Raw genomic sequence first — 12,899 nt, forward strand, 5'->3', positions numbered from 1 at the left:
TACAGTTGTGGCATGCTCGGCTGCTGTGGCCGCATTCTGCGACCTAAATACGTGGTTGCGCTGGCTGTAGAACATGTGCTCAGATGTACAGCGGTTAATATTGGAACGGGATTTTTGTTTCCTCACATGATCGTGCCAAGCATGGCGTACTTAGGTCCCACTCACTGGCTTTTCGGGATCACAGTCCACACAGAAACGAGTGCTGCTACCGAGGTTATGTACGCCAGATCAGTGAAGTTGTAGATAAGCGAAATGGAAAAACAACTCGAATCGAAGACAGTTCAAGGCTGGGAAAAACAAAACACACGCTTCAGGGTCGTGAATCAAGCCGCCCGCAGAGACACGTTCTACTATTTAAACGGGTGGCCGCACAATGTGAAACTCGGAGATTTTGGGCAAGAATGCTATCTTCACACTCCCTTGCACAGGTCGCGATCCACATCATTTGTTCTTCGTGAGAGTCCTTTGTTTCTCCGCTGCCGCCACAACCTTTTCTTCCGTAGGCAGACCCTGACAAGAAGGCAGATACGAACATGCGACTACATCCACAGCAAACGTAGAGGGATAAGGCAGACACCAGGCATTTTCAGCAGCAACATACACCTGGAACTTTCTCCACTGTGCACAGGCACAACTCATTTTGGAAACTCGAACTGGATTTTTGTCGGCAGAACCAAAAATAATTCAGACAATCAAGCCTGATATCAAGGTAAAAACACAAATCTCGTGAAGACGACAAATTCCACCAGCACGAATAGCGCGCCAGTTCAAAACCCGTCCATGGAGTCCTCTCTGGATACTTTTCCCCTCTCTTGCAGAAGTGCCTCTCGTAAGAAGGGGTAAATCCGCTAGACGAGAGTGCTGCTACGACTTTGCTTTACATACCAACTGAGAAAGAAACAGGTGAACAGAGAACGAATCGGGTTTGGAAGCTGTATGCCGCTCCAGGCTGCTTTCTGCCTCCTTTCTTCCGGAATCCCAGAGGAACTGGAAAACAGGGATTTCGTTCTCCTACATGTGAGGCCTCAAAGCGCCTCGAGCTGCTTTTGAACTGCATACCTTTGTTTTCCGAATGGAGTTGATGATTTTCCTCGCGCAGCTTTGACTGGCCAGGGCGGCGATTCCCGCAACACCCTCTTCCTCAAGTTCCTGCACACACAAGACATCCAACCTGCAGGACTGGAACCCGGGGATGCAGATTCCGACTTTCCCGGGTGATGTAAGGTGAGACCTTGGAGGAGCACGCATAGCCTTCAAAGCAAGCAACTCTAAAATGTGGATCTCCTCTGTTGCCTTTAAAAAAAAGGTGTGGAATAGCAGCTCCCGCTCTAAAAGAGTGTTGCATCTGTTCGTTTCGACCAAGAACTCCACGAGGCGCTCCCTAATCACCTCAGTGTCTGATCCGATTGGTTGAAACGCCCACAGAACGAGATTCCGTCGCGGCCGACGAGCCGCCGACACCCCGACGAAAAAGCCGGATGGAACAAAACGGAGTAGTAGACGCATTCACTAGGTGCGTTTCGGCTTGCACAGAGAAAAAAAACCCTGTGCGTCCCAAAAAACCATTTTGAGGCCTCCATTAATTGCTCTGAACAGAGTGTGAATGCATCTCTTTGCCCTACCTCTTCGGTCATGCACGCCTCAGGAAAAGGGTCATCGTCGAGGACTTCCCAGTGAGAAAATTGCATCTGGAGAGAAACGTGGCCTGACGCCTTCGAGCTGCCAAGAGTCAAAGAAAACGCAGAGAAGTAAGAAACCTGACAATCTACATGTCCACCCTAGGATCCCTCCTCTGTCCAACCGGGACTTTCGTGGCTGCCGACCGAGAACCGAACTTGCAGCTTCTCTCCAAATTCAAGATAGACGATACAGTTTTCAGAACTGCGTCAAGACTACTGATTCAAATGTGAGGCTCTCTGTGGAAGGAAGAATCCCAAATTTGCTTTCTCTCCTTTCCTTCACCTCGAATACCTCCTCGTTTATGCCTTTATCTGCATCAGTGCACTTCTAGGCCCCTAGCTACAGTGTACGGCTAAGACGGTTCGTTTGCCGTTCCGGGCCACGGCATTGAAGCGACGCTTATGCGATTCTTCGACAGGTCGCCAGAAGGAACAAAATCCGTTAAACACAAGTGTGCGTCTTGCCTCACGGAAGGTCCTGTCTCTGCGGCAGCTAGTATTCACATTTCTTCGAGCTACTGCTTACGCCACCCACCTGCAGTCTGTGTGTCTCTTCGATTTTCAGCAGACTGCTTCCACACACACACACACGTTTCTGTGTATGCAAGGACAGCGAACGGATGTGCAAGCGTGTGTGTGTGTGTGTCCATACACCCGACCTAGCGTACAGACTAAAACCACCGAATCATCTGGACGGTCAGAGCTTGTGTTTTCTCACCGGAGCTCGCGCGCGATGCCGACTGCCTCCGAGGTTGGTAGACAGCCGTCGACAACGAACAGCGATGTTTGACCGTCGAGCAGGCCCTCCTTGTAGATTTTGCTTCTTCGCCTCGACAGAACGCCGTACACTTTTCCCAAGACGCGCTGTTCGCACGTCACAGCTGGACGACAAACAAAGAAGAAGCGGAAACCAGAAGTAACGCGCGTGTGCAGAGGGACGCACACGTTTTGCTCCACAGAGGAGAGACTTAGAGGAAGACAACTGCCAGGGCTGGGATGCGCCGCGAGGCTGGAACTACGAAGGAATCCTTTTCGTTAAGAAATCCGTTTTCTGCAAAGACAGGTCGCGCTGGTCGTCGTGCATTCACGACAGCTCCGCAGGGCTGTCTAGCATTCAACTCGACAAATGAACACAAAATAACGGGAGAAAAAGATATCGATGGATTTTGGAAAGGTAGTGAACTGCCCATGTGGCCTTCCGCCTCCACCCGTAACCTGGACGTTTTTAGACCGCCCACGGCAGCATCCACTTTCAAATGCTTCCTTTCGCCTTTTATCTCGCCTGCTTTCCCGCCGTTCGCGGAAGAGATTTTTGCTTCCTTCTCGACAGAGTTTTTGTGTCAGCGGCAATGTCATGGCTATTTCTCCACGCATTGACTTGCTCCCGAGAAGAGTCAAAAAACAGAGTGCAAACGAGCCTCACTGAAACGAATCATGGCCTCGTAGATGCGGCACCGGCCTCGCTGCAGAAGCGCGCGCCTGCAAGCCTCCTTCATCATAGACATCACCTAGGAAACGCAGCAAAGCCACACACAGAGGGCAACTTACGAAGCAACGTGCCCTCGAGCGACGCAGCAGTGTGGCACGCCGTGAACAGAGGAGTCATCGAAGATCAGGCGAAGAAAACAGCCTCGAGATCAACTCCAGACACAAATCCCTTGAAACCCGTGAACTCGTGCTTCAAGAAGACGTATCTCCAGGCCTCGAGGTGGGGAACATTTGTCTGCAGGTTCAAATGCCGTCGACGTCCGTTCCGGTCTTCTTGTCATGAGGCAAAGTACGTTTTTCCTCTCTGGAAAGGAGAAGCTTTGCTTTGCGCCAGATCGTCTCCAGCTCTCGAGTGGCTCAAGCTTCTTCGCTCTCAACGTTTACTGTTAGTGTTCTCATTTACCGTAAGTAAACATATATATATATATATATATGTACATGCGAAGTTCCACACTGATGTGCTTGCACCTGTACATAGAGAGATGTCTTCACATTTATGTACGTGTGTACATCCACACACTTTCTCCATCCACATCTCTCCTCAGGCATGTGACGGCCCTTTTCAGTTCATAGCCGGGCTCTGCGAACCCCCACCTTCGTTCGACTTCCAGTCTGGCATCCCCTGAACAAGCACGACTTCACTTCTCCCTAATTCGGAACGAGTAAAACATAAAGGCTGATATTCTGAGAGAACCAATCTCCCTCTTGTTCTTTCCTCCTGTCCAGCTTACTTGGCCGGAGAGCGGACCGTAGGGTATCGAAGAGTTCGCAGAGAAGAGCGTGCGACAGGCTGAAGAGTCGAGGGAAGCGACGCTGCCTGTCTCTTCGGAGAACTCTTCTTTTTCTCCCGCGTCAAAAATCGAGCCAGGTCGACTCGCACCTCCATTGCGGGCTGACAAAGGCGCCGGCGCAGCACTCCCGCTGGCCGAAGAGCCGAGGGGACTCCGGTAAACCAAAGCCTCGACGATGAAGGCGACGCCTCTGCAAGTGGAGAGAAAGAGTCTCACAGCGTGACTCCATAAGGAGAGAGACAAACAGGACCCGTGCGTAGACGCAGAAAAGGTACAGACGGGCGACCAAACGGCCGAAAAAAAGTCGACAGAGAAAGCGAATAGCTGGTGGAGGGAAGAACATCGAGACAACTTCTGGTCGGCTATCGACCCCTCTGAAATGGGAGAGGGACAAGACACGGAGACATGCGACTCCCCTACAAGTCCCTCATCTGACGGCCCAGTCTTCCCTTGAAAGTTCCTTTCCTCGTAAAAGCTGTTTTCCCTAAAGTGTTTTTCCTTTTCACTGCCGTGGTATCTGTGCTCCTACCGCACTGGCTCTTCAGCCAAAGGGCCGCTGAGTGAAGCGAGCTCGAAGCCTGAGACGAGGGCGGGAAGGATCCGCTTCAACACAGCGCCGCTCGAACTCGACGACCAGGCGGACGCTGCAACAGACACACCTGCGCCGTCACCGAAATGATAAACGCCAGGCAAAGCGACAAAGAAGAACGGAAAGAAAGCAGGAATGACGAGATACGCAAACGTTCTTCCCACCATCCGCATCAAAATATATACTTTTATACGGATCGCTTGCTTCTCTCCTCTACCTTGTCTTCTTCCACTTTCACTTACCATCAGCTCCATACGAATGGGCCAGTTGCCAATTCTCCAAGTCAAGAAGTTCATGCCACCCTGGAGGCAGGGCGTCTGCAGCTCTCTCGCTGGCGGGGGTTCGCGAGCCTCCAGGCGCTGCGTCTAGGGCGTGGCCCTCAGGGTCTGAGTCTCTGTTTCGCTTGACCCCGGGACTACTGTCTCCGGGTGCTGGCGCCTTGTCCCCTTCTCGTTCGGGGCCACTCCCTCTGGGCACTAGAAGGCGGCAGGTGTGGGAAGCGAGCAGAGCGTTGCAAGACCCTGCTGAGAGCGAGAGGCCCCAGAGGTGGCCCGGGAACGGCGCGAGGCCTTCATGGCCCGTATTGTCTCCCCGAGAGGCCCTCGCTGTCCCCGCGCGTCGTCTGCTCGCGGGCGAGGCGCCCCCCGCCGGGGCCTCCGCGGGGGCCTCCGCGGCTTCACCTGGGTCCTGCGAAGGCGCCGAGCGCGCCTGGACCCACTCGGCGCGGAACGCCGCCGCGATGTTCTCCATCGCTTCTCGCAGGAGACTGGAGGGGTCCGCAGAGGCCCCTGCGTTCTCTGGAGGCGCGCCACTGGCCGGCGAAGTGTCCCCAGGGGGAGACCGCAGATCTTCGGGCTCGCGCAGGAAACGCCGAGATGCCACACGCGATTTCAGCACGGCGTTGATCTCTCGAGACGCGTCTGTCAACCAAGTTGTCACTGCAAAACAAAAGATAAGAAGACCAGGGGGACAGAGGAGACGAAAGGGACATAGGTGGGATCAGAGGAAGTGAAGTGCCGGCCAAAGATAACGAGAGGTTTTGCGCCATAGAGCGATGTGCATGTACAGCGCAGAAGGCGGGTCACCCCGCAGAGAAAGAGAAACCCGCAGGTTCGAGGGAAGGGGAAATGCAACGAGAATCAAAGGCAATTCCACTTGACCTCGTCTACGCGACGAGCGTCTTAAGGCCGGCTGCGATGGTGCTTCACCCTCCAAGAGACAGTCTGTGCCGCAGATACCGCTGCGTCGCCCTTTTGTTTGACTTTGAGGTGTCGTTCGAGACCCGAGAGAGCAGCTGGCGCCCGCAAAAGTTCCTAGAAGCAAATAAAAGTGCGCCTGGCGTGGGCATCCACCTGCGAGGTGTCTAGTAAGCACGTTGACTTGGACATCCCACAACCAAAGTGCACTTCTTTTCCGCTCACGCTCGGGAGGCATCGGCTCCGCCCTCAGCAGAATGCCTAGCTGGTGGGTCGTGGTCCACGCGTAAACACCCTGAGGTTGGAGCTCTGCCGCGCGTTTCGCCAGCCAAGCGCCAATTGCGTCTTCGGCGCATCGGCCGGCTCCGAGCCTCTCGCCTTCGCGTTCTCCTCGCCTCGCGGCTTCCTCCCTGTCGCCTGTCGTGCCACCGGCGAGACTGGCGAAGCCACTGAAACCGTTTTCCTGGGACGATGCGGACAGCGCATGTCCTTCTGGGAAAGCTGGCGCGAACGGCGAAGCTCCCACACCATTCACAGTGGAGCGCGAGAGCGGCAGAGCTCCGCCCTGAGGGGCTGCAGGCTGAGCAGCGAAGCCGCCTGTTGCGGCCAGGGACGCACTGCTGTCGGAGTTGACGCCAGGCACACCATAGAGACAGAAAGGCGAGGCAGATGCGGAGCTGCCGGGAGTCGGCAGAGGTGCCTTTGCCCAGGGCGGGAACGGGATGCTCAGCGAAGCCGCGTTTGAGGCATTGTGAGACGCGAGGCTCGAAACCCCTCCGGAAGATGCGGGGCCCGACGGGTCGCCGCTTCGGTTAGGCGAGGAAAACGGAGCCAACGTCTCGCGAATGGCCACCATTGGGGGAGAAACTGTAGACAAAGAACAGTCGAAGAGGCAAGGGAAGTCACGGCAATCAGAGCCAATTTTTTTCAGGGAAAACTGACGACGCATGAGGGAGCCACGCGGCATGGGGCAAGCTGCTGGCGTTTCCACCCCGCTTAAAGGTTGCTAGGCACGCCACTGGAGAAAGCGTCTTTCCACTGGATGCATGCTATGAAACCCATGTAGGACAACAAGGCATTCGCGACGCGTCTGATAAACATAGAGAAAGACAGATCGAAACCTAAGTTGCACTGTCCAGACACAAAAAAGATATCCACTTCCAGAAAGTTGACGGCAAATCCGGGAGCGGTCTTACCTGTGATGGGGACTTCCGCGTAGAGGCCCTGCAGGTCCCGAAGACATGTCTCCAGGTGGACCTCGCCGCAGCAGCCCATGAGGAACTCGCCACTGTCAAGGACGGAGAGTTTGATGGATGGGTCTGCGACATACAGGCGTGCCATTCCCTTGACAAACTGCTGGGCGTCTTCCAGGCGCTGCGGCTCGACGGCCACGCGAACAATTGCCGAGGATGCCTTCGAGTAAGGCGTGAGGAGCGACGGACAGTCCGGCCAGCTGCTCAGCGTCACACAGCGGTGGAGGCTCGTCACGCCCGCGACGTAGCCTGGGCCCGAGCCAGAGGCGTCAGGGCCTGTGGGACTGGAAAAAAAGCCCCCCTGGTGCTGCATGAGGAGAGGTCGATTTCGGTCGCGGAGAGACTGTAGCCAGGCCGTGACGTCCCGGACAGATTCCTCCGATTCCTCGTCAGATGAGTCGCTCTCCTCTGTGTCTGCGTCTTGGTCGGCTTCCAGAAAGTCATCGCACGGCTTCTTCTCCGGCTTCGAGTCATCCGCGGCGTCGCCGGCGCTCTCGTCAGCTGCACATACATCCGAGGCAGTGGGCCGGCCTGCCAGTGTTCCCGTGGCGGCCCAGCCTCCGCGCGCCACAACTTTCTGTTTGCGCGGGCGCAGACTGACAGCCACGACCGAGCCGCTTGCGGCCGCCTCGATCGGCTTCAGGTCTTGGCCGAAAAGGACGTAGATCTGCCGGACAGAAAACGCCTCGCGCCCTTCTGCTTCTGTGCCGGCGTGTCCACGCCCGGACGGCCGACCAGAGCGGAGCTCCCCGGGCTGCTCGAGTGCGTCCACACTCTCCGCGCACACGAAGAGGACAGCTCCGCGGCGAAGCGTCCCGACAAAGACCCGGCAGAGACCGACGAAGCCGCTAAAGCGCTCTACGCCTGAGAGAGACGGAACACAGCTCGAATGGCAAGATGCTGCACACTCGCACCAAAGCACCGACTGGAAAACCCGGGGGCAGAACTCGTCGACAGACACCACCTAGCCACAAGGAAAGTGCAAAGGAAGAAAAGTATAAACTACTAACTGAATAACACTCCTACACAACCAACCGATGCACACAACAGACCGAAGGTCGCTTGACACCAGCGTCGACCGGCCGGGGGGGATCTACCATTTTCGCATCAAAATTACACAGGGAGAAAGTAACAATGACACTGCAGCCAAAGAGAACACCGTCTCGTCTGCACAAACGCTTGTGAGATATGCATATTCTCAGTCACAATCAAAACTATATATATATATATATGTAGTTATATATAGGTAGGTATCTAGTGAGCCTTTGCAACCGATGATGCACAGATCAAGAGGGAACTCAGCCGATTTGGAGCACGGACAGAAAACGAGAGTTCCGGTTCCCGTGCGCCACGGGACGGATTCGGAAACAGGGCCCCCGCCGTCTGTTTGCCGTTTCTCTTTAGCGGAAGTGGAATCCAAGAAACAGAAACGCAGTTCTCACGTGTCCCCTCACCTTGCAGTCGATCTCCCGTGAGTCTGAGCATCTTCTGATCTGCAGCGAGAAACTTGGCTACATACAACAACACCAGAGGAGGCTTCCTGGAACAGACTCCAGGACCCACAGCCCGCTGATAGGAGCAGGACACGGCCTCTCGCTGTGATGGTGAAATGTCCATTGTCCCCTCGCCGTCCGGCGGCGCCTCGGCCTTCGTCGCGAAAGCCTTCATCTGCTGCTGCTGCAGTCGCAGAAGTTGAGGGCCTACAGGGCCGCCAAGAGTCCGCTGAAAAGACGGACAGAGGTACGCCAGTCGCTGTCTGGCCGCAGAGAGCGGATTCGGAATTCGGTCAACGAGGACCCCCTGGAGAAAACGCATATGAAGGAGGGAGAAGAAAGCAAAAGCCAAGCTAAGTGGGTTGCTAGACAAGCCAACGAAGAAGGGGTCACATACGACAACTAGGACAGCTACCACTCTTGTCGGAACCCAGACACAAGTGGGCCTTACACGGTTCGAGATGTCCTCTATATCGTGTCTGACGAACACTTTCTGGCATGTTTAGTGCGTTTGTGAAAAATTTCCTTGCAAAAACTTGTTGATTCATAGTTCTTGTGTCACCCTTATTCACCCAGGACTCCTTTCTCCGATTCGAGCGCTGCGCGGTTTCCAGGATACCCGAACTGTTCCCCCACTCCAGAAGCAGAGCGGCCTCTCATCTGTGAGGAGGTAAGAACGACACAGAGCGCGGTTCGCCCTCTGAGCCTCGTCGCGCAACAGATACTGCGCGCAGAAACTCGAAACACCACTTTCTTTCTCCTATCCATCTTCTGGTCTCACGCATCCGGTCTTTGTTTGTTCTCTCGAAGAAAACGAGTGAGCTTCCCCGCCCCCCCCCCGAGGGTGTCACCTAAACTATTCCTTGCCAGTCACTCACCAGCACAGTTTCCGCTACAGGGAGCCAGCGCGTCATGACGGCCTTGACGATGTCCTCTGTAAATTCTTCGTCCGCTTTCTCCGCGGCCGCCGCATCTTCTTCGCGGCCCTTCCCTCTGTCTCTTCCCCCTCGGCCGCCCTGGAGCAGCTGGTACTGAGCAGCGACGATCTGCCTGAGTTCCGCCTTGACTGAGGCCTTTGAGTTAGTAGGAATCACCAAGGCATCGACCATCTTCCACAAGCGCTCGAGCTTCTCGCCACCCGCTGGAACACTTGTCGAAGCTCCAGGGAGGACCGGAGACGCCGCCGCCTCGTAGACCTTCCAGATGTTCCCGAGGACGAGCTGCTCGACGATTCGCGGCTGCCGGGCGAACGTGGGGGCCTTGCGAATCTCGAACCCCACCCCCCCTGTCCGGGGGTTGTCTGGTGCAGACGAGGGAGAAGTGGAACCACTCTGCGCAGCCCCAGCAGCCGGCCTCGACCGTTTCAGGTAGAAGTCGCCCCACAGCGCCGGCAGCAGGCGAGGGAGCAGAGCTGGAGGGAGCTGGAGCAGCCCCAGGAGGTTCTGCCGGGCGAAGGAGGGGAGGTGGAGGCACCATCCATGAAGCGAAGAGAGGAAGAGGACGTTACCTGAGAGGGAAAAGGCACAAGAGACGCACGCGGGAGAGAGGGTTCACAGGTATCCTCGATTCACACCCTGCTGTTCAGTCCTCCACGAAACGCAGCACCAGGACTGGCAATGCGGTCTCTCCCACTTGCCTCTCGGTTTCATGGGGGCCCTGTCCTGCCCTGTCCACTAGAAGAGCCGGGTCGATGAGGCGTGCAGGCAGTTCGAAGCTTAGCCTAAATGAATCAATCCCAGTCAGATCGTGCCATTCGGACGACGAGAGCTAATGAGTTGAAACGAATGGAAAAAAGAATCGAGCCAGAATGAGCACGCGATGATCGTTTCAGGTGATATCCGAGAGACATCCCCCCTCGAAAATGAACCAGAAGAGAGAGCCTCCCCTGCTGGCGATAGAGGAATGGTCGTTCCTGAACGAGGTCATAGTGGAAGCGTACCTCGGGCCGGATGGAATTCGAGTTTCTCCTCTACATTTCCCCGGAAGTAGACGAACTCTCCTGTTGGGTCTCCTTGGCACGCGAACAGCGCAGCCTCACCGCCTCCACGGCTACACTTCTTGCTTTCTCTGTCCCCCTTCCCAGTACTTGCGGAGGTCGCGCCAGCACCTGGGCAGGTTTCCTCTTCCTCGCCGGCGACCGCCGGAAAAGTAGGCGTTGCCGCGATGAACTCCGAATGAATGTGCTGGTGGAGATGTGCATTGACCTAACCATGCACAGAACACGGACAAATGCCGACAGCATTGAGCTGACACAGTGGGTAGAAGAAGACCACCGGCGACTCTGGGAGCCCAGCATCGCCTGGAGACGCAAAAGCGCCGTTTCAGACCAGTGCTACTTGCCTGCTTTCGGTTTCGGACGAGATACGAGATCACAACCGTTCGTCCGTCAAATGCATTTCGACGTTGAAGAGTCCTTCTGGAGGGGTTCCACTCTGAAGCTGGGAAGCATCTAACTGCCACGGTGGGATGTGGTGGAGCACCTAGCACGCTCGTTGGGTAGTGGTTCCAAGACTCAGACACGCGTGGTGTTACCAATATGATATTGCAAGCCTAGGGACTTATATTGTGACTCTTCGTAATGGGAGAATGGACAAAGCCAAGTCTCTGAAGGCTAAGGCGGCACCTCATTCCGAAACAGAGAGTCTTGCTGCCACTCGAGGTTCATTACCGTCGAAAATCTCGATCCTCTCGCCCCCACAAGTGATCCACGTGTTACTTACCTGCTCGATAATAGCTTGACAGTGAGAGTAGGCCTCGCCAGGGGTAAGACACAGCTTTTGAATCAGCTTGTCGATTTTCGTCAAAACCAGAAGCGGGACGACTCTCTCGTTCCACGCCTGCTGGAGGGCGGCGACTGTCTGGGGACCGACCCCCTCAACAGCATCTACGAGGAGGAGGCAGCCGTCGCAGAGACGTACGGCTGCCGACACCTAACAACATACATACATCAGAAGCGGACGAACAGGAGCTAGAGGTGCCAGAGGTAGACAAACATGAAGAAAAAACGATCGACTTCATAGCCTAGTGCTTGTGAGTCGCTCCTCGCGGCGCCTGGCATTCTGCGATGTTCGAACTGACGCGGCGGCAGCTCGCGAGCGGAGCCGCACAGTGGAGACGCAGATAAATTAAACTAGGACGCAAAAAGGCAATCAGTCGATCCGGTTGCCCTAATGAGTGCGACAGCAGTCCTCCCACATGTCTGTCCGCGAGATATAAGCTCACATATGAGACAACACCTGAGCATTACCCCTTCTCGTGACTCGCAGCTTGACAGATACTGTCTCTGTAGGCAGTTCCTCTTCCTGCTTGCATCTACAACCTCACCTCACTGGCAAAGTCGACATGCCCTGGGCAGTCAACTATATTCACCACATAGCAGGGGACTTGCCGGGCCGGGCCGTCAGGCCTCGCTTCGTCTGGCCGAACCGAGGTTCCTCCATTCTGTCGGGAATCGGATGTGCACTGAGGAGACTGTGGCTCATTTCTACAAGCTGAAACACCGCCAGCTGCCGCAGAAGTCGCGCGAGAGCAACGTTGGGTAGGGCAACTTGAGAGAGAGTACCCCGGAGCTCTGTCAAACTCTGCACTTTTTGAACCGGTGTCTGGGCGCCTGAAAAACAGCGAGACTACGCTTGCCTTGATGGTAATTTGCCGCCTCTGCTCATCCTCGCGAGAATCCAGGTAGCGAACCTTTCCGGCTGAAGCCTCGCTGATGAGCCCATTGATACTCAACAGGCGATCAGAAAGGCAGGTCTTGCCTGATCAGAACCCGACAAAGACGGACATGCAGCAGAAATCCGTTCGACGTCAGAGAAGCACCGCACGCTTATGATGAGTGAATCAGATCAGAAAACAGACGCATGAAGACGGGCAAGATACATGAATCGGGCAAACAATAGTATGGATCCAGCTGTGGAGGTATAAGACGAGATGCTGGGCCCGCTGTATTCGGAACACATCAGATGCGCTGTACGCAAAAGGGCTGTGAAATTGAGCATCAAAAAGCTTGGTGTGGTACTCCACGACTGGGGAAACGATGCACTAGAACAAAGACAGCACAGAAGATTCCCAGCAGAAATACACCTGACTACAGCTATTCTTCAATAAATCTCACCGTGGTCGACGTGGGCAAGGATGCAAACATTGCGAATATTGGAGGCCGGATGCTGCCGTGGCCCAGCGCGCAGGGCTTCCATGGAGAAGAGCGAATGAATCCGAAGGGGCAGCACCCAGAATAAAGCGGAAGAATAAGCGCTTATCCTAAAAGAAACAGCTGGTGCGGAACGCCTCACCAGGACTGAGGGATCCTGCGCTACCTAACATGCGGCAGAAGGATGGAAAAAAGGAGCTTTCCCTTGCATGTGTTTCGCCAGTAGGTCACTTTAGGCTTCACACCCCTACTCTAGCACT

General features: G+C 55.3%; 1 protein-coding gene across 1 annotated transcript; it reads right to left on the minus strand.

Annotated features, from left to right (window-relative positions):
• Window positions 1-441: 441 nt before the first annotated feature.
• TGME49_268710 (elongation factor Tu GTP binding domain-containing protein) lies at window positions 442-12,685 on the minus strand (the record flags this gene model as incomplete). Its single annotated transcript, XM_002365523.1, has 16 exons — window positions 442-510; window positions 1,060-1,149; window positions 1,623-1,719; window positions 2,398-2,560; window positions 3,103-3,187; window positions 3,899-4,148; window positions 4,488-4,602; window positions 4,790-5,485; window positions 5,969-6,610; window positions 6,940-7,860; window positions 8,451-8,796; window positions 9,368-9,996; window positions 10,429-10,693; window positions 11,210-11,419; window positions 11,814-12,247; window positions 12,604-12,685. The coding sequence occupies 16 exons, from the start codon at window positions 12,683-12,685 to the stop codon at window positions 442-444; spliced, it is 5,094 nt and encodes a 1,697-aa protein (XP_002365564.1).
• Between the last annotated feature and the right edge of the window lie 214 nt (window positions 12,686-12,899).

The sequence above is a fragment of the Toxoplasma gondii genome, chromosome VIII (assembly GCF_000006565.2).
Source record: "Toxoplasma gondii ME49 chromosome VIII, whole genome shotgun sequence".
NCBI classification, from domain to species: domain Eukaryota; phylum Apicomplexa; class Conoidasida; order Eucoccidiorida; family Sarcocystidae; genus Toxoplasma; species Toxoplasma gondii.